This window comes from Paroedura picta, chromosome 2, assembly GCF_049243985.1.
Source record: "Paroedura picta isolate Pp20150507F chromosome 2, Ppicta_v3.0, whole genome shotgun sequence".
NCBI classification, from domain to species: Eukaryota; Metazoa; Chordata; class Lepidosauria; order Squamata; family Gekkonidae; genus Paroedura; species Paroedura picta.
The window spans coordinates 172,929,171-172,953,992 of NC_135370.1; the positions used below are offsets into that span (position 1 = coordinate 172,929,171).

General features: G+C 50.5%; 1 protein-coding gene and 1 non-coding gene across 3 annotated transcripts in view; both read right to left on the bottom strand.

The window, feature by feature from the left end:
- The window catches only part of BRF1 (BRF1 general transcription factor IIIB subunit), a 307,644-nt gene that overhangs the window by 59,800 nt on the left and 223,022 nt on the right, over positions 1 to 24,822 (bottom strand). For both annotated transcript variants that reach the window (XM_077323870.1, XM_077323871.1), the window contains exons 12-15: positions 24,511 to 24,572; positions 21,828 to 21,909; positions 19,556 to 19,611; positions 10,912 to 11,168 (exon numbers count right to left, since the gene is read on the bottom strand). In XM_077323870.1, coding sequence (XP_077179985.1) covers positions 10,912 to 11,168; positions 19,556 to 19,611; positions 21,828 to 21,909; positions 24,511 to 24,572 — 457 coding nt within the window. The remainder of the gene's footprint in view (positions 1 to 10,911; positions 11,169 to 19,555; positions 19,612 to 21,827; positions 21,910 to 24,510; positions 24,573 to 24,822) is intronic.
- LOC143831053 (small nucleolar RNA SNORA48) lies at positions 2,675 to 2,808 on the bottom strand. Its single transcript, XR_013228688.1, has one exon. It is a non-coding gene; the product is annotated as a small nucleolar RNA SNORA48 (small nucleolar RNA).

Below are 24,822 nucleotides of genomic sequence, written 5' to 3' on the forward strand. Positions count from 1 at the left end.
GGGGAACTGTTGGCGATTCACAGGTGGATCCTGGGGAGGTTGGGATTCGGGGAGGACAGGGCACAATGCTGTATTGCTGACTTGCAAAAATGGCCGTTTTCTCCTGGGGAACTGAAGTCTGAGGGATCTCCAGGCCCCACCTGGGGGTTGGTAGCCCTGACTTGTGGATGCCCAAGATAAGCCTTTCTCAAATTTTTCACTTTTGAGAAACCCCTGAAACATCCTTCGGGCTTCGAGGAACCCCAGATGTGGCGCAATCGTGCAGAATATGGTTGGGAAGCAGAGCTGTGGACACGCCCACTGGGGGCCCCGCCCCTTCCCACCCCCTCCAGGTTCATCATTGGCCGTTTGGCGGGGGGGGGCAATATGACCAAATATGGTCATATCGCCTGATGAATGTTGAACTAATCTTAAAAATATATTAAAAATTTATTTACTTCCATCCATTTGGGAAACCCTTCCAGGGCTGTCAAGAAACCCCAGGGTCTCACAAAACCCTTGTTGCGACAGCCTGTGCTAGATCCTTAAAAGAGGGACAGCACATCAAGAAATGATTTCTACCAATGATAACTGTGAGGTAAGTCGGACTGAGAAAGCGCTAAGAGAACTGTTCTGCGGGCCAGCTCTAAAAGAACTGTGACTAGCTCATGGTCACCCAGCTGGCTGCATGGGGAGGAGTAGGGAATCAAATTCGCTTCTCCAGGTTAGAGTCTGCCACTCTGAACCACTACACCATGCTGGCTCTCAAGACTCAAAGGAACTCTTCCCTGCCCCTTCAAAGAGTCATCAACTTGCAGATATTTATTTAATATATATACTGCCTTAGAAGAAGTCAGAACTAGTCAGTGAAGCAGTTGGTGGAGCTTAAATGGTCTCCGGGGAATGGCAGAGGACAGGAAGGCCTGGAGGATCATTGTCCATGGGGTCGCGATGGGTCGGACATCACTTCGCACCTAACAACAATAACAACAACAACAGGAGAAGAAGGGGACGACAGAGAATGAGGTGGCTGGATGGAGCCACTGAAGCAGTCGGTGGAGCATAAATGGACTCTGGGGAATGGCAGAGGACAGGAAGGCCTGGAGGATCATTGTCCATGGGGTCGCAATGGCTCGGACATGACTTCGCACCTAACAACAACAACAACAACAACAACAACAACAACAACAACACTGCCTTATCCCGCTCCCCCTCCCCAAAGGTTCAAAATTTCTGAGAAAAAGCACGCAAGATCATCTAATACTGCCAGGCAATGCCAACATTGGACTTACGTAGAGTCTTCTCTCTTCAGTGATTCTTTATTCTTATTATTTCACACAAGTCCCAACGCGTTTCGCCTTACAGCTTTTTCAAGGGACAATGATTTTTACATTGAAGGACCAACTTCAACTTATTAAGGAATCTCTTGATAAGAGCATAATGTCATCCTAACAATAGCTAAGCTTAGCTTGTGGTGCTCCAGACGTGTCTGGCTCTTTGCTAGCAGTAGAGAAACAGTTCACCCATCTGGGGAGTGAGCCATTGCTCATGAAAGCTCCTACCCTGCCACAAATTGTGTTCGTCTTTCAGGTGCTCCTGGACTCTGGCTCTTTTGAACTGCTACAAGCAGACTAGCAGGGCTACCCATTGGGATCTATCCCCGCAGAAAGCATATTCAAAGTATACACCAGGTCATCACAGAACGCAAGGGGCCATAGAGGCCATCTAGTCCCACCCCCTGCTCAAAGCAGGATCAGCCTCAAGCATCCATGATAAGAATCCGTCCAGCTGCTGCTTGAAGACTGCTAGGGAGGGGGAGCTCACCACCTCCTTAGAGAGCCGATTCCACTGATGAATTATTCTGTAAAAGACCACCTCCCTGGTATCTCCAAGTGACAACTTTCCAGATACTTAAGGACAGCCACCCTGTCCTCTCTCAACTTCTTCTTCTCCAGGCTGAACATTCCCAAGTCCCTCAGCCTTTCCTCACAGGGCTTGGGAACGTATCTCAGCCTTTCCTTCGGGCTTAGCCTGGCATCAGTACAGCATCTATAGTGACAGGATGTCCCTTGTGATGCTCTGCTTAAAAAGCAATTCAGGACAGGCTGCCTCGGAGTTTCCCCCTCGCCACAGAAGTAGTATGTTCCTTGTAAAAATCATCCTGTTAAACAGAGCTTCTGCCTGAAATATTGAAGAGTTCCTGTAAAAGGTTGTCAGAATCGCAGAAGGAAGGGGCCATCGAGGCCATCTAGCCCCACTCCCTGCTCAGTGCAGGATCAGCCTCAAGCATCCAGGAGAAGGATCTGTCCAGCCGCTGCTTGAAGATGGCCAGTGAGGGGGAGCTCCCCACCTCCTTAGGCAGCCCCTTCCACTGCTGAACTAGACCCATAGAATCCTAGAGTGGGAAGGGGCCATCCAGGCAATCTAGTCCACCAACTGCTTAATGCAGGATCAGCCTCAAGCATCCAGGAGAAGGATCTGTCCAGTGGTTGCTTGAAGATGGCCAGTGAGGGGGAGCTCCCCACCTCCTTAGGCAGCCCATTACGCTGCTGAACGACTTGGACTACGAAACATTTTTCCTGATATCCAGCCAGGACTGTTCTACACATAGTTTAAACCCATTACTGCGGGCCCTAAGTGGTTTCCCCACTGTAACTGGGATTTGGAAAATAGTACATATTCTCTTTTTTTTCCCCCTTGTCCTCCCAGCATGAACCAGCCACTGCCACAAAGGCCTCACTGGGATGAATAAGGAGAGTTGCTCTGTCCCTGCTAGATTTCAGATGGTCACCACCGCAAAGGTGCCTCTTTGCCCAGTTAGCAGGGACGAATAGTTCACCATCTCTTTCAGAAATGGGTTTGCCAATAAAGTGACAATTAGTGGCGGTTAGCCATGATGGAGACATAATACTAAAGCTACTGGTGTGAGTGGAATGGGGAAATTCAGAGCAGAGCAGGGGGGAGCTGGGGAGAAGTGGCTAACCTGAATCTGTCAGATTTCAGAAGGTACTTAGGGTCAGCTCTGGCTACTGGGTGAGTGGTCCAGAGAAATTCATAGATCTCAGAAGCTAAGCAGAGTCAGCTCTGGCTCAGATTGGAATGGCAGAGCCCCAAGCAATACCATGATTGTATCGTCGAGGTAAGCAACAGCGAACCAAAATGCTTCTGAAATTTTTTGCCTTGAAAACCCAACAGGGGCACCATAAGTCAGCTGTGACTTCATGGCAAAAAATCCCCTAAAGCAAACCTGAAGTTCGGCATTGAAAGGACTGATTCAACCACAGCTTGTAAGACGAACCTCTGCTTCTGTAAGCGACAAATCTGCCCTATATTTAAGATCACTGAAGTTAAAACTGAGATGCTAATTCACCGCAAATGAAACCGGTGAGTGAGGTTTGTGCTCCTCGACTTATAGATAGAGACACACAAGATGCTTCACTTTCCAGGGAGAAGCACAGTGTGTTTAGTTCCTAATTGCACATAAATTACCGTGATTATTGTATTGCTGGAAGGGGGGGGGTGGAGAATGCATTTATCTGTTAACACCTCAGAGGAACAAATGTGAGCAAAGAGATTCATGCACGGCATCCCAAAAAAATATTGCCGAACAAAGGAATTTATGCATGCGGCGTAAGGTGCGCCGCACTTAGAGTAATGGAAAGAAAATTTTAAAAGGCCGGCCGTAAACCTTTAATCCTGTAGGAAAGGACGAGGAGCAACGGGTTCAAGTTACAGGAATGGAGATTCCACTTACGGAGGTTGGCAGAGTCTCCTTCGTTGGCTGGTTTTAGGAGGAGATTGGATGAGCGCCTGTCAGGAGGGTGGGACATTTAAATCCCCAAGAAGGTGGAGGGATGGACTGGATGGCCCTTGGTGGCCTCTTCCAGCTCTGTGTGATTCTGACACACAAGCACTTGGGGGGGGGGGGAGTGTCCACTCCTCACACTCCACATTAAGCCAGTCTGGTGTAGTGGTTAGGAGCACGGACTTCTAATCTGGCGAGCTGGGTTTGATTCCACACTCCTCCACATGCAGCCAGCTGGGTGACCTTGGGCTCACTACAGCACTGATAAAACTGTTCTGACCGAGCAGGAATATCAGGGCTCTCTCAGCCTCACCTCCCTCACAGGGTGTCTGTTGTGGGGAGAGGAAAGGGAAGGTGACTGTAAGCCGCTTTGAGACTCCTTCGGGTAGAGAAAAGTGGCTTATATGAACCAACTCTTCTCCTTCTTCAGTAATATCATGGCTCTCTCAGCCTCCCCTCCCTCACAGGGTGTCTGTTGTGGGGAGAGGAAAAGGAAGACGACTGTAAGCCGCATTGAGACTCCTTTGGGTAGAGAAAAGCGGCATATAAGAACCAGCTCTTCTTCTTCAGTAATATCAGGGCTCTCTCAGCCTCACCCACCTCACAAGGTGTCTGTTGTGGGGAGAGGAAAAGGAAGGCGACTGTAAGCCGCTTTGATATTCTTTTGGGTAGAGAAAAGCAGCATATAAGAACCAACTCTTCTTCTTCTTCTCCTCCTCCTCCTCCTCCTCCTCCTCTCCTTCTTCTTCTTCTTCCTATTCCTCTTCTTCCTCTTCCTCTACTTCTTCTTCCTCTTCCTCTTCCTCTTCTTCTTCTTCTTCTTCTTCTTCCACAACCTTCACACAACAACAGCCCCAACAACTGTTGGAAACTCAGAAGCTCAATTTGTAGATCTGGGGTGGAAACTTTCCTGCTCCGCATCTCTGACATCAACAGGGAATCTCTCAAAAAGAAGGCATGTACAGAAAGAAAGCAGAGCCTGACTCTCAAACGCTCTAACTCTCTGGGACCCAAAGGTTACATTAACCGAGCAGAAAGGAATCTTTTCTACCTTGAGTTATCTCCGTGCTGAACACAGGAGGGAAGATCTGTGAAAACATCTGACTGTGCTGGAAACAAGCATCGACGAGAGATTCTGAGCAGGGAATAGGGAAACCACAATGGTTAGTCAGATCTAAAGGAAATAGCTGGGTCGCCACCACAATCGAACACTGAGTGGGCTGGGAACATGGGAGATTTGGACTGACGATACCCAGGCAGCCGCCTGGCACTTGAAAGCAAGCTGATGGGAGGGGAAAATAAAGGCACCCGCTGAGGCCTAGTCAACACAGGGAGGAGGCTCTGAAGAAACATTCCAATAAGGTAGCAAAAAGTAATTTTAGAAAATATATTCGTTGAATGGATGGAAGATAGCCTATACAAGCAACTTTCCTTATTACTTTCAGAGGCGGTATATATCTCTGACATGTCCTCTGCCATCTCTCTTGCCCTGAGACCGCTGCCTTATGGTGGAATGGATAAAACATGGAGGTACACGGTGTTGGAATAGGCAATGTTTGGTGTACAAAGAAGAGAAGAAGATCCTGCAGGGGGCAGCAAGAAGAGTGCTAGATAGGATAGCGAGGTCAGGACCTTCTCTCTTGTTAAGTGTCACTCTTTGTCCGTCTGCAGATTGCTACTCTTAAGGGTTATTTCCTGCTTCTTCCCGGAAGAAGCAATTCCAGTATCTCTCTCTCTCAGCTAGGCATGTAGTCAGCCCTGTCTCTGCCTCTCCTCTGCATGGTAATTCTTTAATAAATCCTTTTTTCTATTCTTAATACAGTGTGTGCAACTTCAATGACTTATTTACTCTGCCAACAAAAGGTTATGGGCCCAGCACATGGGACATTGGTCCAGCTTTCTATGGTAGTCCTTATGAAAACCAAAACCAAAACCCTTACTCTGCAGCAGGAGTGACCAAACTGTGGCTCTCCAGATATCCATGGACTACAGTTCCCATGAGCCCCTGCCAGGGGCTTATGGGAACTGTAGTCCATGGACATCTGGAGAGCCACAGTTTGGCCACCCCTGCTCTAAAGTTAGGGTGACAAATTATATCAGAAGCAGAGGTTTGTCTTACAATCTCACACATGAACATATGAGGTTGTCTTATACTACATCAGAATCTTGGTCCATCCAATTCAGTATTATCTACTCAGAATCATAGAGTCAGAAGGGAACTCCAGAGTCATCTAGACCAACCCCCAGCACAAGGTTGGAAATTCAAAACTACCTGCCCACCCACGGTGGCCCCAGTTTCATGCCTAAGTGATCCCTCCACCCAAAAATCTGCAGAGTCCAGCCTGGCCTGGAAGGACAGCAGTTCTTCAGGGTCAGAGGCAGAGGTCTTTCACATCCCCTCCAACCTGATCCTTTGTAACTGGAGATGCTGGAGATTGAACCTGGGACCTTCTGCATGCCAAGCAGAGGCTCTGCCAGTTAGCCACTCCCCCTCATCAGATCTCGTAAGAGAAGCAGGCTCAGCCCTGATTAAGAGGAGACCTCCCAAGGAAATGAAGGGTGGCTATGCAGAGGCAGGCCATGGCAAGCCACCTCTTGCCATGAAAACCCTACAGGGTTGTTGTAAGTTGGCTAAGACTTGACAGGGGGAAAAACCCAGAACCAAGTATGGCTCTTGTAAAGTCAAATTGTTAAATTAAGGTGTGCCGTACAGAAACCCTGACTTAGGTGGCCTAGGCTAACCCGATCTCATCTGATTTACTCTGATTTACTTTACTCTGCTGTGGTTCGGCCTCACTTGGAATACGGTGTTCAGTTTTGGGCACCCCAGTGGAAAAGGGATGTAGACAAACTGGAGCGTGTCCAGAGGAGGGCAACAAAGATGGTGAGGGGTTTGGAGATCAAGATATATGAGGAAAGGTTGGGGGAGGTTGGGCTGTTTAGCCTGGAGAGGAGACGACTGAGAGGGGATCTGATAACCATCTTCAAGTATTTAAAAGGCTGCCATGTAGAGGATGAAGCAGAGTTGTTCTCTCTTGCCCCGGAGAGACAGACCAGAACCAATGGAATGGAGTTAATCCAAAAGAAATTCTATCTCAATCTATGGAAGAAGTTCGGGCAACTCTATGATCCTATGATTATAAATTTCGTCTAAATCTCCGGAAGAAGATCCTGAGAGAGTGGTTCCTCAGTGGAACAGGCTTCTTCGGAAGGTGGTGGGTTCTCCATCTTTGGAGATGTTTAAACAGAGGCTGGATTGCCACCTGACGGAGAGGCTGATTCTGTGAAGGTTCAAGGGGGTGGCAGGTGACAGTGGATGCGCGAGAGGGTGGTGAGTGTCCTGCACAGTGCAGGGGGTTGGACTAGATGCCCCAGGAGGTCCCTTCCAACTCTATTATTCTATGATTCTAGATCTCGGAGGTTAAGCAGGGTTGACAGCGGCTAGCGCTTGGATGAGGAAATCCAGGGCTGGCACACAGAGGCAGGCAACGGCAAACCACTTCTGGAGGTTTCTTGCCCTGAAAACCCTCTGGGGTCTCTATCAGTCCACTCTGACTTGACAGTGCTTTCCACCACTTTGCCCTGGCCCAAGCGGCACAGGGAAAGCCAAGTCTCCTCGGATCTCAGGAGCTAAGCAGAGAGTACTCGGATGGGAGACCACCAAGGAAGCGGAAGCAGGCAGCGGAAAACTGCCTCTAGCCTTGAAGGCTCTTTGGGGTTGCCGGAAGTCACCTGTGACTTGACAACAAAAAAATATCATAAATTACATCCTCCAGTTCTCACGCACAGCAGGGTTGTACGCGACCCGGGAAGGCTTATATGGAGCCGATTACTCTTTATCACACAGCGAACAGAAAGTGTCTTAGCGGCCCTGGAAGCTCAAGCGGCATCCTTGGGCCTTCAACGGCTCGACCTGTCACTTTGCATCGCTCCGCTCCTTCGACATCTGGTTCTTAAAGCGCCTCCGCCCTGCAGGGGCCAGAGCCAGACAGGGAGTCATCAGCCCAGGGGAAAGAGAGTCTTGCAACCGATTCTTTTCCGTGGGTATGAAGCTCTCCCGGAAAAACCGCACGGCATGATCTGGATGCTGGAGGGGAAGCTTCAGGGCCAGTGGACTCTGGCGCTTTGGCCCAAATCAATTCCGCTCTCCGTGTAGAACCAGCAGAAGCCTAAAGCACAGTAAGAACGGAGTACGGTTCCTGCTGTGCATGTCTTAAATACAACAGCTGTTTTAAATGCAGCAGCTTAAAACACCCGGGCAATCCATAATGTCCCGCATCCCGTTTCCAACAGTGGCCAATCCAATGTCACATGGAAGCCCATGAGCAGGCAGCCTGAGCAATGTGTGCTGCAAGAAACAGACCAACGCGCACAGAGAACGCCAATAGGAGGGTGAGGGTAAAGTTTTTTTTTAAAAAGAACACTGTGAAAGAGGAGTGGCTGCCTCTGAAACAACATGATTTTATCTGCTCAGCCAATCCGATTTCGGGCGGCCAATCGGATGCCCTGCTAGGCAAATGCCCCACCTGGCCCTGCCCACTTGGTGAGTACCGGGAATTTGTGTTGGCTGGCACCCCTATGCTGCACCATGTTCCTTATGAGAGCCAGTTTGGTGTAGTGGTTAGGAGGGCGGACTTCTAATCTGGCGAGCTAGGTTCGATTCTGCACTCCCCCACATGCTGGGTGACCTTGCGCCAGTCACACCACTGATAGGGCTGTCCTGACTGAGCAGTGATATCAGGCCTCTCCCAGCCTCCCCTCCCTCACAGGGTGTCTGTTGTGGGGAGAGGAAAGGGAAGGCGACTGTAAGCCGCTTTGAGACTCCTTCGGGTAGAGAAAAGCGGCATATAAGAACCAACTCTTCTTCTTCTTCAGTGATATCAGGGCTCTCTCAGCCTCCCCTCCCTCACAGGGTGTCTGTTGTGGGGAGAGGAAAGGGAAGGCCACTGTAAGCCGCTTTGAGACTCCTTCGGGTAGAGAAAAGCGGCATATAAGAACCAACTCTTCTTCTTCTTCAGTGATATCAGGCCTCTCCCAGCCTCCCCTCCCTCACAGGGTGTCTGTTGTGGGGAGAGGAAAGGGAAGGCCACTGTAAGCCGCTTTGAGACTCCTTCGGGTAGAGAAAAGCAGCATATAAGAACCAACTCTTCTTCTTCTTCAGTGATATCAGGCCTCTCCCAGCCTCCCCTCCCTCACAGGGTGTCTGTTGTGGGGAGAGGAAAGGGAAGGCCACTGTAAGCCGCTTTGAGACTCCTTCGGGTAGAGAAAAGCAGCATATAAGAACCAACTCTTCTTCTTCTTCAGTGATATCAGGCCTCTCCCAGCCTCCCCTCCCTCACAGGGTGTCTGTTGTGGGGAGAGGAAAGGGAAGGTGACTGTAAGCTGCTTTGAGCCTCCTTCGGGTAGAGAAAAGTGGCATATAAGAACCAACTCTTCTTCTTCTTCTTCTTCTTCTTCTTCTTCTTCTTCTTCTTCTTCTTCTTCTTCTTCTTCTTCTTCTTCTTCTTCTTCTTCTTCTTCTTCTCCCCCCCCCCTTCTCTCGTTTGAGGAACACACTACTCACAGGGGATGTCTGTTTCCTATTAAGCTTCTTATCTAAGGCACCAATTAGAAACAGAAAACCGGAACAAAAAACTAGCAGAGGACGAATCATATCACAACACGCTGTCATGGCAGATGAGAACCGTCCACTCCCCTCCCCCCCCCAAAAAAAAACCAAAATTAATTTTAAAAGAAAGGAAGTCCAAGTTTCAGCACACCGATCGTGTCGACTTATATTAAATCCAATTGCTGGGGACAAGGAGAAAAGGGGGCAGAAAACTTGGGGACATCGGTGGCTGTATGCAACCCTCTTATGAGTTAATTTTATACCCGGCCTCTCCTGAACACATCAGCGCGAGGCGGCTTACAACAATAAAAGCAATATACCCCATTAAGTCATGAAACAGTAAAAACTACAATTACATACAACAATAAAGGTAAAGGTAAAGGTATCCCCTGTGCAAGCACCGAGTCATGTCTGACCCTTGGGGTGACGCCCTCTAGCGTTTTCATGGCAGACTCAATACGGGGTGGTTTGCCAGTGCCTTCCCCAGTCATTACCGTTTACCCCCCAGCAAGCTGGGTACTCATTTTACCGACCTCGGAAGGATGGAAGGCTGATTCGACCTTGAGCCGGCTGCTGAGATCGAACTACCAGCCTCATGGACAGAGCTTCAGACAGCATTCCGGCTGCCTTACCACCCTGCGCCACAAGAGGCTCTGCTACATACAACAATCTAATTGTACAAATCCCCAGATGGCGGTAAAAACCAGAGGTTACCCTCTGTTCCGGTACACCTTCTAGTAACTGTGCCTGATCTAAAAGCACCAGTTAGGCTCAGATATACTGCGCCAGGTGTGCAGAGCTCAACATTGGGTGGGATCCCAGTTCGTAACTCCAGGTACTCTCCCGGCCTCAACCAAATGCCTGGTGGAAGAGCTCCATCTTACTACAGTTGCGCACTCCGGAGCGCTTCAGCTGGTTCAGGGAGCACAAAAGCCCGAGGCAGTCAGCGCCACAGTGTGGAGGGGTGGCACCAGAGTGCCAGCACCACCCCTCCCTTCTCCTCCGTGGTGCTGCCCGCCTTGGGCTTCGGTGCTCACCGAAGCGGCTGAAGCATGCAACACTATGTCTTAAGGCCCTGCAGAAACTTGATAGCTCCATCAGGGCCCTTAGCTCATCCGGGAGCTCATTCCACCAAGTTGGAGCCAGACCCCAAAAGGCCTTGGCCCTCATTAAGGCCCTGCGGATGTCCCGGGGGTCTGGGACCTCCAGCAGATTCATACCCGCAGAGCGAAGAGCCCTGCGGGGGGCACAGACAGAGTTCTGGCAGTGGCATTCACGTGACACTGATTATCGATGCCACTGATTAATCCATGACGAAGCTGCCAGCCAAAGATAGGAGACTGGCAGAAGAGGAGGAGGGGGCGGAAGAAGGAAATTTGATTTTTGGCTCCCAGGTGCCGGCATAAAGCAAGAAGTGTTAAGGCAAGTGGGAAAATCTGAAGCGTTTCGGTGTCAAAGAACCGTTAGCAATCTCCAGGCCCCCCGATCCTCACCGTGCAAATGAACAATGCTGCGTTACCTTTTCCCCACAGTGTTGACGGAGTTGGCGGCATTCCGAGCCGCGAGAGATCTCCTCCTCGACAGCTTCTTGGTGGCGCCCCTGTCATCGCCGCCGTCGTCCTCTTTCTTCGGCGTGCTGCCTCCTTTGCTGTTGAGGTCCCTTAACACGTTGTAATTAATTTTACTCGAGATCTTCTTCTGTTCCAGCATCTTTTCAATCGCTTCTCCCGCTGTGCTTGCCTGGATAAGCTCCCGTTTCTTCGCAGACTTCTTGGGCTTAATTAAAAAGAAGGAGAAGGAGGAACAATTTTAATTTCGGAGGACAATTAGAGCAATATCTGCGCGGGGCTGAAGGACGGGCGGTGGGGTGATTATTACCTGAATACCAGCTGGTTTGAGACGAGTTGATGGGTAAAAATATTCTGTTGCGAAGAAGCCTCGCTGGGGACATTGAATAGAATCACAGAATCGTAGAGAAGGGACCTCCAGGGTCATCTAGTCCAACCCCCTGCAGAACGCAGGAAATTCACAACTACCTGCCCACCCACAGGGACCCGAATTCCACACCCAGATGATTGCTCCCTCCAAAAATACCCAGAATCCATGGCCAGTCTGGCCTGGTTTTATCGCTTTGAGGTGCCAGCCCTGCAAAGAATCCAGATCCTGGATGCCTGAACTCATTTTAGAATCAAGCAAATTTCTTGCACCTTATCTATCGATGCCTGACCTAGCCACCGTGATCCTTGCAACTGTCACCTCCGACATAGACTTCTGCAACTTGCTGTGCACAGGGCTGCCCCAGAAGCTGCTCTGGAAACCCCAACTGGCCCACAATGCAGCAGATCAGGTCCTTACGAGGACCCAATAGAGAGCACATATTATACCTGTGCTCTCCCAGCTTGGTGTAGTGGTTAGGAGTGCGGACTTCTAATCTGGCGAGCCGGGTTTGATTCCCCACTCCCCCACATGCAGCCAGCTGGGTGATCTTGAGCTCGCCACGGCACTGATAAAGCTGTTCTGACCGAGCAGTGATATCAGGGCGTTCTCAGCCTCCCCTCCCTCACAGGGTGTCTGTTGTGGGAAGAGGAAAGGGAAGGAGATTGTAAGCCTCTTTGAGACTCCTGGTAGAGAAAAGCGGCATATAAGAACCAACTCTTCTTCTTCTTCAGTAATCTCAGGGCTCTCTCAGCCTCCCCTCCCTCACAGGGTGACTGTTGTGGGGAGAGGGAAGGCGAATGAAAGCCGCTGAATTTCTTGGCCGGGTTGCATTACCTACTGACTCCGAAAGCCCTGTTCACAACCTTCCTTCCATCACATTCAGTTTTGTTCTAGAGTCACGACTCAAGACACCTTCGACATTAATGGGGAGGGGGATAATCTTTGTGGCTTGCCCACCACTACACCTCACACAGAGACGTGCCCTCTTTCCTTCTCCCAGTTTTCTGTTGCTGGATCCGGCCCAAGTTGGAGGGAGATACCTCCCGATTAATAAGTTTTCCTAAGACCAGAGGATGAAATTAAGTCTCAATACTCCGACTCAAAAATATATCCTTTTCCCACTCAAGAAAGCCGACGTGCTGGGTTGTTATGAACCTCGTTGTACATGTTTGGAAAGCAACAGTAATGCCAAGAAGTTTTACAGGCCCGGCTGCCCCAGGATGCTTGAGGGACTCAGCTGCGGTTTAAGCAAAAGTCGAGAGCTGTGTTCAAGAGTTCCCGCAGGACCGCTGTTCTATGGATCGGTGAAGGCGGCCAAGTGGAATACATGGAAGTCCGACATCTGCCGGTAAGCAGGCTCAGGTTAACGCGCGCCTCTGGGAAACAGCTGCCCAGAAGAACAACATTAACTACACTCAGGCTGTGCAACACAAAGAAAGAGGTCCATCAAGAACTAGAGATGTTAAGTCTGAATTGGAATGCAGAATCACGGAGACAGGACAGGTGCAAAGGAGGAGCCTAGGAACTGAGAACGGAGTGGTCATCGGTCAGGTTAAAAGCGATGGTGCTTTCCAAAAAGGGCCCTGCACAGACCAGACATTGCGGTAACCGAAGTTAAAGCAGAATTCTGCGCACTAGCCAAGAAAGGAAAGGTGTTTCCCTGACTCTATACCAGCAAGGTGACAAGCAGATCTCGCAGGTATCTCCCTCCCCATTGACACCCTCCTGGGTAGGGTTTAGCCTAGGAAGCTAAGCTAGGATTTCATGGTACATTCACATGGTACATTTTGGAGCCCCAAGTTGCAACTGACCCCATTAAGTTTTCAAGACAGGAGATGTTCAGAGGTGGTTTGCACATGGCTCTGCTTCTACACAAACTTCTTGTCTTGCGGCGTTGTTCGGGAACCTTTTAAAAATTAATTCCAAGTTCTTAACAGAGTGGAGTAACACTGTTTTATGGTAACTCTGCTCCACTTAATGTATTTCTGGTAAGGGCTTGGAGGAGGAGCATGTCTCATGGCTTAAGTGCCACTTAGCACCCACTCAGGGCGGCTGTCCCGCCCCTGAGTGCCTCCTCCTCCAACTGGCTGGCCTGTCTGTCCAGCAGCCAGCCAATCGCCTTCCGTCCCCCACCCGACCACCCCCTCCTCCTTCCACTTCCCTCCGAGGCTCGGAGGCTGCAGGTCCCTGCCAGATGCCTGCAACCTTTCCAGATCATGGAGTGAGGGGAAGGCTCTCCGCAGAGTTCTTCCACCCCAACCCACCCAATCTAGCACCCATTGTATTCCTGAATGCAACGGGCTTGGCCCCCTGGTATTTTATATATCTTGTTCCTAAATGCCAATAAAGGCTTCTGTATCCATCCAGACCAACAGGAAACATTACTTTATGCATTTGTTTCCAAATGCCTCCTGGCAGGTTCCACGAGGCACAATACAGGTGAACCATCAAGCAGTCCCTGAATCTTTAGAGTTCCCACAGTTCCGCAGGGCCTGCACAAGGGAGCTCGTCCACCAGGCATTTGCCTGAGACCGACCACAGGTCGCCCCACCTCTGACATCCCCTCCATGGCCTGAAGCAGCATGACCTCTCTAGGGAGTTTAGCTTGTATGTTGTTATTGTTGGGACCACTGAAGTTGTTCTGAGAACCTCTGTTGGGTTGTTCTTGTTGTATATTATGTTGTATTTTGACTCGTTCCATGTATCCCCCTATGATGTTGTATGTAAACCGCCCTGAGCCATATGGAAGGGCGGTATAGAAATCAAATCAAATCAAATCAATAAATAAGAAAGGCTTACAAAGGTTGATGCGGTGCAAACAAGGGTGTGGGAGTTCAGGACATGCTTCTGTTCCAGGGATTTAAATTAAAAAAAAATTCCCAAGTTGTAAAAATTATTCAGATAGTGCTGGGTCTGTACAAACATGGCCTGAAAGAGACGCTTTCACTAATCAGACAATGTTTCATTGTCTTGTTTTGTTCTAGGGGGATGGAGGCGGGGGAGACAGAATGTCCTTTGAAAAGAAAAGTGCCAATCATGAGTTAGGGAGCTCAGTATCTATTTGAATCTAGGTGAGGAGCCAGGTTGGTCTGAATCAGTTTGAGTGCCTGCAAAAGCGTCTAGAATAAAACTTTGTTGGTCGTAAAGGTGCCGCTCGATTCAAACTTTGTTCTAGTAGCAGTCGGTTTCTGTGCGCAGGTTTCCTGACAAGGAATCAGCATCCTAGTGCCATTCGTGCTGCATGGGAGTAGCCACTGCCAACAGGCCACTGTTATGGGTGCACTGCTCTTAAGAAAATGTTTAAAATGTGGCTAACAAACTCAGATTGAAAAAACACAGTCATGTACAAGGGAAGCTGAGTTGAGTCTGCACGGGGTGTTTTATCCACTCCCAGTCCGAATAAATAATAAACAAACGAGGGAGGGAGGGAGGGAGGGAGGGATAGACGGACAGACAGACAGACAGATAGACAGATAGATCAGCAGGCAGGCAGGCAGGCAGACAGACAGAGAAGGGCTTTTCTGAAGAAAATGACAGGACTGTGGCCTAAAGCCGAAGCCCAGGAAAGCCGCGAAAAGACTTATGACAGAGTATTTCTGTCCAGATGCCAGGGAAATAGAGAGGGGTGGTTCCCTTGAATGCACGTTGGGTGGGTAAGCCTCATTCTCCCAGCGCTGTCACTGAAACTCTCGTGCGAGGGCAGAAAACCACTGAAAGATCGCTGAATGGGGAGTGCAGGGAACCCTTGGCAAGAGGAAGGAGGAGGAGAACATATCCGCGAAATGCCATCTTCCCTCGTTTCCATTCGACTGTAGTAATTAATACACATATTACATGCTTTATGAAGGGTAACATGCCCATCACTTCAAGTTACTGTAATGGATATTGTATTCCGTTCCTCATAGACAATTCTATTATGAAAACATGAAACGGCGTTTAGGCTATGCGGGGGGCGGGGGGAACTGAAAGAAGAAAACAAAGCATTTGGGACGAGTCTTTTAAAAAAGCGATGATTATTATCTTTGCCGCAGACTTCTGCTCACCCCCAGCTCAAGAGATGGCGCCAGGAGGCCTGCTGCCATCACCCCCCCCACACACACCTCATATGCCGACCGCGGACGCTGCTGGCCCCTGACACCTCCTCACCACCCGTCCCCCGTGCAGGAAGAGGGGGTGCACACAGGCCCCCTGTGTCCCCGTCGAGCAGTGGTTCTGAACCTGGGGGGCCGGGACCCCTATGGGGGTCAAACAACCCTTTCACAGCGGTTGTGGCAGAGCAAGCAGCTTGGCCGGGGGGGGGGGCGCCATCTAGACAACAGCCTTGCGGGGTAGATCGAGATAGAGCATTCGTCTGTCTGGAGCAGTGGAAAAGAGTGAGATCGGCATGGTGGGACAAGAGGCAGAACTGAACTGAGAAACCCCGGGGAAAAAACCCAATTTATATGCAATCATGAACCATGGATCTTCACGCCATTGGTCAGTTTGGGTTTAATATCTGTGAAAGAACCCTGGCATAGTTTTATGGTTGGGGGTCACCACAACACGAGGAACCGTATTAAAGGGTCGCGGCATTAGGGAAGTTGAGAACCAGTGCCGCAGAGCGAGGGGTACTGCTTCCTGCCCGATTGGGGATGCTTCTCCCTTCCAGCCCCATGCTGTTGCGGCTCCCATGCAGGAGGGGTGCCTGATGCCGACTCCCACCCAGCCCCTGCCCTCCTCTCCCAAGACCTGCCAACGGAAGCCCCAAGGCATCTGCCTGCTGCGCCAAGACAAGGGGATGCAAAGGGGGTGGACGCGGCCACCCCAGAAGCACCCATCCTGACCACTGCAAGACTGTCCGGTCACTCAGTAAGGGGCTCGCTGGCCGCTGCTGCTGGTGAGATGCCAGAAGCCCTAGCACCGGCTCCCATCTTTCCCCCCCAGGAGTTGGGGAGTGGGGGGCAGGAGGAAGAGGCCTGCCGCCTACTTTCTGCCCGCTTTTAAAACGGTCTTAACAACTAGTTGTGGTATATTCTCGTGCTGGTTTTTAACTCCTATCTTATTGCAAGGTATATTCCGCTATGCCGCAAGGCCTGTTCAGTCAATCCATGAAAAAAAAAAAAAAGTCAAGTGACACCTTAAAACCTACCCACTGTGAGCTTGTTGCAGCGGTAAAAAAGACAAATGCCATTTTGGGCTGTATCAACAGGGGCATCACATCAAAATCACAAGATGTCATAGTCCCATTGTATACGGCACTGGTCAGACCACACCTGGAGTACTGTGTGCAGTTCTGGAGGCCTCACTTCAAGAAGGACGTAGATAAAATTGAAAGGGTACAGAGGAGAGCGAGGAAGATGATCTGGGGCCAAGGGACCAAGCCCTATGAAGATAGGTTGAGGGACATACTTTTCTTGGATGCTTTAGGATGCTTTGAGCTGATCCTGTGCTGAGCAGGGGGTTGGACTAGATGGCCTGTATGGCCTCTTCCAACCCTGTGATTCTATGATTCTATGATAAGAAGTGATCTGTCTCTCAAAAAAGCTCGCATTGAAACCAAGATTGACTGGTTTAGGTGGGTAGCCGTGCTGGTCTGCAGTAGAAGAGCAAGGCTTCAGTTCGGCAGCATGCAGGAACACACACGAGGCTACTTTATACTGAATCCGGCCATGCATCCATCAAAGTCAGTTCTGTCTACGCTGACTGGCAGCAGCTCCCCAGGGCCTCAGGCAGAGGTCTTTCCCTACTTGGTCCTTTGAACTGGAGACGCCGGGGATTGCACCTGGGACCGTCTGCATGCCGAGCGGATGCTAAACCGCCGTGCTGTAGCCCCTTAGAGGCCAAGTAAATTTTTCAGGGTAGAAGCTTTCAAGAGCCAAAGCTATCTTGGTGAAGGCAGCTTTTGACTTGCAAAAGTTTATACCGTGAAATTCTTGTTGGGTCTTTAAGGAGCCACTAGATGTAGATTCTGCTTCAGTTACTGTTTGGACTATTATTGTTTTCATTTATTTTTATTTATTTAGATTTATATGCCGCTCTCCCTTGAGGCTCAGGGCGGTTCACAAAGTACATGAATTGCGTAAAACAGTGCAATATAGCTCGATAGCAGTGTCATTAACAATGCGGCAACTTTAACGAGCGGAACATCACATAAGTAACAACGGAAGGTCAATCACAGTGACATCCGGCCCATCCTCCATCAACGGCAATGGTTACCAGTTGAATTCTGGATCAGGCTAAAGGTTCTGGTAATTACCTTCAAGGCCATACACAGTCAGGGCCCAGTGTACCTGAGGGACTGCCTCCCCGCCTATGTCCCCAAAAGAGCTCTGCGCTCTACTGCCACCAATCAGCTAAGGATCCCTGGCCCTAAAGAAGTCCGCCTGGTCTCGACCAAGGCCAGAACATTCTCTGTTCTGGCTCCTACCTGGTGGAACGAGCTCCCAGAGGAGATCAGGGCCCTGACGAAGCTTAAACAGTTCCGCAGGGCCTGCAAAAAGGAGCTCCTCCACCAGGCATTTGGCTGAGGCCAGGCACAATCAATCAACAACATCAGCAGGGCCCCTGCCCCCCCCCCTCTCCTCAGGTATCCACCAAGATTCCTGGACCTGTTTGTATTATTATTGTTGAATGTTATACTGCTACTCTGTTATTATCAGTTAATATAATATTGATGTTATAGTTATATGTATGGTTTCTTGTATAGTTCTCAGTTCTATGTAAACCGCTCTGAGCCTTCGGGGAGGACGGTATATAAATATGAATGAATGAATGAATGAATGAATGAATGAATGAATGAATGAATGGATGGATGGATGGATGGATGGATGGATGGATGGATGGATGGATGGATGAATGAAGTCGCACCCCTGTGGAATGAGCGTATCTTAATGGGAGGGGATCTTGGGGGCCCGCTAGGGGTCGTCACTGGCCTCAACCCAATTTCTGTTGGAAGAGCTCCATTTTGCAGGCCTTGCGGAACTGCAGGACCCGGATCTCTTCTGGGAGCTCATCCCACCAGGCGAGGGCCAGGACTGAGAATGACCTGGCCCTGGTTGAGGCTAAACGTGCTTCTGTGGGGCCAGGGATCCTTAGCTGGTTGGTGTTGGCTGAGCGTAGCGCTCTTTGGGGGAGCATAGGCAGAGAGGAGGTCTCTCAGGTACACTGGACCCAAACCGCAAACGGCCTTAAAGGTGGTTATCAAGACCTTAAGCTTGATTTGGTATTCAAATGGTAACCATTGCAGCTGTTGGAGCTCAGGCCTTCAAGGTGTTGAGAATCCTGGCTGCTGTGTTCTGGACCAGCTATATTTTCCAGGTAAGGGCAGGCCCGCGTAAAGAGAGTTGCAGAAGTCATGTCTAGAGGTGAACGTCGCAGGGATCTCTATGGCTACGTGTTCCGAGATCGAGTGCTGTGTCCGGGATTCTAGGCAGAGTACTAGGCGGAGTACAGTCAAAACCTGCAGCCAATCAGGCAGCCCATCTGTAACAACAGTGCCTCTATATATTCTGGAAAAGGTCTAGGACACTTCTGGTGTCTGGACTGTTTCCGGAGTGGTGGGCCAATCCGGTTGCGGCCAGATTCGGCTGGCCCCTGGAGCTCCCACCCCAAAACCCAGCCACAGGGCCAGGAGCATGCGCTGCCTTCCGCCACACATTCCCCGCCACCCGCCGAGGAAGCAGCGCTGACCGTGAGGACTAGGTAGCGGCAGCCCCCAGCAGGCAGCGCTGGCTGCGGATGCAGCGATGGCTGCAATGAGCCCATGCTGCTGCCTGCAAGGAGGCACCAGTGGCCCCGAGGAGCTGCTGCCCCTGGGGAACGGCTGCCGTCCGCTGCCCCGAGACATTGGAAGCCCCGCCCTCTTGCAGTGTACCTGCACTGCCACCGGCCACTGCAAGCCACCAACGAGGTCGCGACGGCAGCGCACGCACGCCCCAGGACCGCGCACGTGAGGAGCACCAGCCCCGACACCGCCACGCACTCCCAACGCTACCTTTAGGGAGGAAGGTGAGGAGGGACACGGGAAGCTGCTCCACTCTTCACCTTACCGGGCCTTGGCCCCCAGATGCCCTGCTAGCGCCTGCTGCATTCAGGCCTGTGGCGGGCTTTCTCACTAGTTACAAAATAAGGTAACATCGCTCAGTCAGGAGACGGGGCTGCTGCAGAACCCGCCGTATAGAGCTGTGCACTGGGAACAAAACCGCCCAATATCGCCTGCAATCTGCCTGTTCTGAAAATACTCCTACCTTATGTTCTTTATAAATGCCGAGCTCTTTCTCCTTTGCGATCCTCGCTTCTTTTTCTGGAACAGGAGAGAAACAAAGAAGCCGCATGACAACACAGGTGTTATCCAGAGAATATTCTGGAAGGCTATGAACATTTCTTTCCTTTCCTTTTTTGCTTGTCAGCCATCTGACTAGTTAACCTATCCGCTAAAATAATTCTTACATTATTTAGCACAGATGGGGGAGAAAAAAACCCTGAAAGCACACAAGGAAGAAAAGCTTCCTAGCAGCTGACTTCAGATTTGCATGAATGATATATTTTTTTAAAACATAAAACACAAAACAAAGAGCTGGCTTGTTGTTTTTGTGACACCCCGCTTTTCACTCCCCAAAGGAGTCACAAAGTGGCTGAGAATCGCCTTCCCTTCCTCTCCCCACAGCAGACACCCTGTGAGGGAGGTGGGGCTGAGGGAGCTCTGAGAGAACTGAGGCTGGCCCGAGGGCATCGAGCTGGCTGCATGTGGAGGAGGAGCGAGGAATCGAACCCGGTTTTTCAGATTAGAGGCCGCCGCTCTTAACCACTGTGCCAAGCTGGCTTTCCAAAGATCCACACAGCCAACCAATGAAAGGCAGTTCTCAAACAACAACCTGACATAAGTGCTGGGGAATTTCAAAGTCCCTGTGCCCTGGTTCTGGCGTATTAGACCTAAAGAACTCCCCTGCTGTGATCTATAACCCTAGCCACTCCAGCCCCCCCGAATCAACGGTATTGGAAGCTGGGGAGATCGGTCAGTTGTGCCGCCATCTTGTTTTATGGTGTCTTCTTGCAATCTATTGTTAGGTTTATTTGGAGCAAGATTTGGGGGATTTTTTTTTTGGTGGGTTTTACGTACGATGTTTAATAGATATGCTGCAAACCGCCGTGAGCCGGTTCGCTGGGAGTGGCGGTCTAGAAATCGAATAAACAAACAAACAAACAAACAAACAAATAAATAAATGTATGTCTATAAATCCTTTCAGGGTTCAGATCACTCTATCCCAGGGGTAGTCAAACTGCGGCCCTCCAGATGTCCATGGACTACAGTTCCCGGGAGCCCCTGCCAGCGAATGCTGGCAGGGGCTCCTGGGAATTGTAGTCCATGGACATCTGGAGGGCCGCAGTTTGACTACCCCTGCTCTATAAAGATCTTGTGATAGTCCGCACGACAGCCTTGTAAAATTGCCAGCATTACTATCCACATATTATCGCCCTAACAAGAGGCAGTGTAGTGGGCTGAACCTGTGTTGAGCAGGGGGTTGGACTAGATGGCCTGTATGGCCCCTTGCAACTCTATGATTCTATGATTCTATGTAATGGCTAAAGTGCTCGAAACCCAGGTTCAAGTACCCATTCTTCTGAGTGGCCTTGGGCAAGCAGCCTAGCCTACCACACAAGGCTATCGGGAAAATAAAATGGAAGAGGATGAACAGTAGCAGGGGTGGCCAAACTGTGTCTTTCCAGATGTTCATGGACTACAATTCCCAGGAGCCCCTGCTGGCAGGGGCTCCTGGGAATTGTAGTCCATGGACATATGGAGGACCACAGGTTGACTACCCCTGCTCTAGAGTATATGGCTGTCTAAGGGTAAGCGATCTGCTCACTGGCGTGACAAAGGGGTGACAGTTCAATATACATGAGTGAATGTGATCAGCTTTGCCTAAGGCCATCAAGTAGTTTGGGTCAGAGGTGAAACTGAGATTCTTAAGTTTGCCAAATCCAGGTTGGGAATCCTTGGAGACCAGAGGAGGTGGGTTCTGGGGAGGGGAGGGCCAATGCCAGAGTCCATCTTTCAACATGGCCATTTTCTCCAGGTGAACGGATCTATGACCCCTGGAGATCAGTTATAATCCCAGAAGCTCTCCAGGCACTGCCCAGAGGGTGGCAACCATAATGCCATAAAGCCTTACATCCAAAGCAGCCATTTTCTCCAGGGGGGATTAATCTCTGGAGATCAGTGGTGACTCCAGGGGGTCTCCAGGCTCTGCCTGGAAGTTGGCAACCGTACCTAAGCCCCAGCCCTGAGCTGTCCTCCTAGCTTTGGCTGATGCCACGGAGAGCATGAGAACTGACGGGAAACTGAACCAGGAATAAGTCAGCAGCGACAAGTGATGTCCTGTTTTTATTTTAAAAAATCAAAAATTAACGTGTTTTAACTCTACAATTAGCTGCTCAATCACGTCAATGAATGTTTTCAGACCCAACACTTCTCCACATGAATCACGGGAAAGGGAGACTTTCAGTCATTCAACTTACCCTTTTGTTCTTTCAGATAATCTGCGTTTTCCTTCATCCAGAGTTCGGCTTTTATTTTGGCTTCCGTTTCGTTAAGTATATACTAGGGAAAAGAGGGGAGAGGGGAGGAAAAGCGTGCATTTAGCAGCTCCCAAGGAGAATCGGCAAAACAATACTTCACTTCCGGAGCCGTTCGGCTTCCCTCCTTCCCCTTTCTGCCTCCTCCACAAAGAACAACCGGATTGTCTGCCTGGGGCCTTCAGGCGGCATCCATACGGGAAGAGGGGAGGGGGAAACTTCGAGGAAGAAGACCAAGAAAATGTGGCTTGGCAACCAATTCGGAGGGCACCAGAAGAGAGAGGTCACCACGTCCGCCAATGTTGGGGACGAAGGAAAGGGAATCTTGACATCGGAATCGTAAAGCTGGAGGCCATCTAGTCCCACCCTCTGCTCAGTGCAGGATCAGCTAAAGTATCCAGGAGAAGGATCTGTCCAGCCGCTGCTTGAAGACGGCCAGTGAGGGGGAGCTCCCCACCTCTTTATGCAGCCCCTTCCACTGCTGAACTAGACTCCTAGAATCCTAGAGTGGGAAGGGGCCATCCAGGCCATCTAGTCCCACCCCCTGCTCAGTGCAGGATCAGCCTCAAGCATCCAGGAGAAGGATCTGTCCAGCCGCTGCTTGAAGACGGCCAGTGAGGGGGAGCTCCCCACCTCCTTAGGCAGCCCACTCCACTGCTGAACTACTTGGACTGTGGGGGGAATCCAAATATCCAGCTGGCACTTCTCTGCCTGTAATTTAAACCCATTATTGTGAGTCCTGTCCTCTGTTGCCAATAGGAACAGAGACAGACGTTCAGATGCTTGAAGAGAGCGATCATGCCTCCCCCACAACCTCCTCTTCTCTAGACTGAACATTCCCAAGCCCCTCAGCCCTCCCTTGTAAAGCTTCGGTCTCCAGGCCCCAGGTCACTCTCTTCTGCACATGCTCTGTTCTGTTTGCATCCTTTCTGACGTAAGGCCTCCAGAACATCGCACAGGACTCCTGGCACAGCCTGACCAATGCAGGGCTATGACATCTTATGATTTTGGATGTTATGCCTCTGTGGATGCACCCCAACACTGCATTAGCCTTTTTTGCTGCTGCATCACATGGACTGCTCATACTTAGCATGCAGCCCATCCGTACCCCAAGTTCTTGTTCACGTCCACTGCTGCTTGGTAGTCTATCCCTCATCCAGAGGTAGCCTGAACCACAATTTCGCGGGACCTGCAAAAGGGAGCTCCTCCACCAGGCATCAGCCTGAGACCCACCAAACCCAAATAACACCCACAGGTCCCCCCCGGGCATCCCCTCCATGGCCCGGACCAGCCTGACCTCTCTGGGGGCCTTAGCTAAGTTACCATTCCTGTTATACTGTTGTTGTTTAAGGCCACTGAAAATGTGTCAACGCAGAACCACTGTTATTGTTGTTGTATTTGACTAATCAAGTATAGAACCGTGGATTCCCCAATGTGGACTCAGAAGAAAAAAGGAAATCGCGAGGCGCAATGATACAGGAGTCTTCTCTATGTTTGTAAGTGAAAAGGTTATAACATAAAGTCTAAATCAGGGGTAGTCAAACTGCGGCCCTCCAGATGTCCATGGACTACAATTCCCAGAAGCCCCTGCCAGCATTTGCTGGCAGGGGCTTCTGGGAATTGTAGTCCATGGACATCTGGAGGGCCGCAGTTTGACTACCCCTGGTCTAAATGGTCAAACATAAAGAGTCAACCAAAACGGGATCCCAGGTTAAGTGACCCGCTTTCTGTTTTATCTTCATCAGTGGTTGCTCTTCCAATATACTGTCATAGTAGTAGTTGTAGTATCACATTGGCAAAATGCTCATAATCATCTGGGGATTTCATAAAGTGCCCCTGGTTGTATTTGACTATGCTGTATTTTAGGTCGTTCCATGTATCCATGTATCCCTCCTGATGTTCTACGTAAACCAGTGGTCCCCAACCTGCGGTCCGCGGCCCGGTGCTGGGCCGCGAAGGCCAGGGCGCCGGGCAGCGGTTCCCTCTCCCCGCCCCCCCGCAGTAAAAAACGTCCCCGGGCCGCAAGCTTGCGGCCCGGGCAGCTTCTTACTGCGGGAGGAGGGGGGAGAGGGAATCAGGGCCGCGCCGCGCATTGTGCACTTGCGCCACGCGCAGCCGAAATTGCGCACGTGCGGCACTTTCGCGCATGCGTGAAAGTGCCGCACATGCACACTTTCGCCCGCGCATTGCATTGGGCCGTACGCGCATTGCGCATGTGCGGCCCAGCGCTGCGCAGGCGGGGCAGTTGCCCCGCCGGTCCCCAGCCGGAAAAAGGTTGGGGACCACTGACGTAAACCACCCTGAGCCGTATGGAAGGGTGCTATAAAAATCTAATAAATAAATAAATCCAGTAAGCGTGCTTCTCATTTTTGTTACCCAAAAGCAGAATCTGACACTTATCCTTGCTGCATTGGATCTTATTCACATCTGCACACTTTCCAGCGTGTTGGCGCTGCTTTCTCCTACTCCCTGAATGTTCCTAGCTGCTACTTCTGCATCACCGGAACGGGGCAGTTTCTTTGGTGGCCAGGTAGAAAGAGCAAACCTTTCCTGCTACGTTTCCCAGGTTCCACGTGTGCAGAGAGATGATGGTTTGGGGGGCGGGGGAGAAGAGAGGCATTCTTACCATATCTATTTCTCTGTCGTCGATTCCGCTCAGATCTAATTCCCCGTCTCCAGTACTTTCACCTAAACAGAAGCCGCAGAAATTCTAATTAGGCCGTGCGTTCATTCCAAATCAACTCCGATTCAAGGCCCGGCTTTTAATCGTGGCGGAAATACGGTCTTTCCAACAGCCTGCTTGCTGACAAAGCAGCGTTTCAGAGCAGGGCGCTTTTCCGGGTGTCCCCCCCCCTCCCCGCCCCTCCCAGCTGCCTTCACGACAAGGATTTCTCTAACCACGCTTCACAATTGCCGCCGTTCCTTGTGTGAACACAAA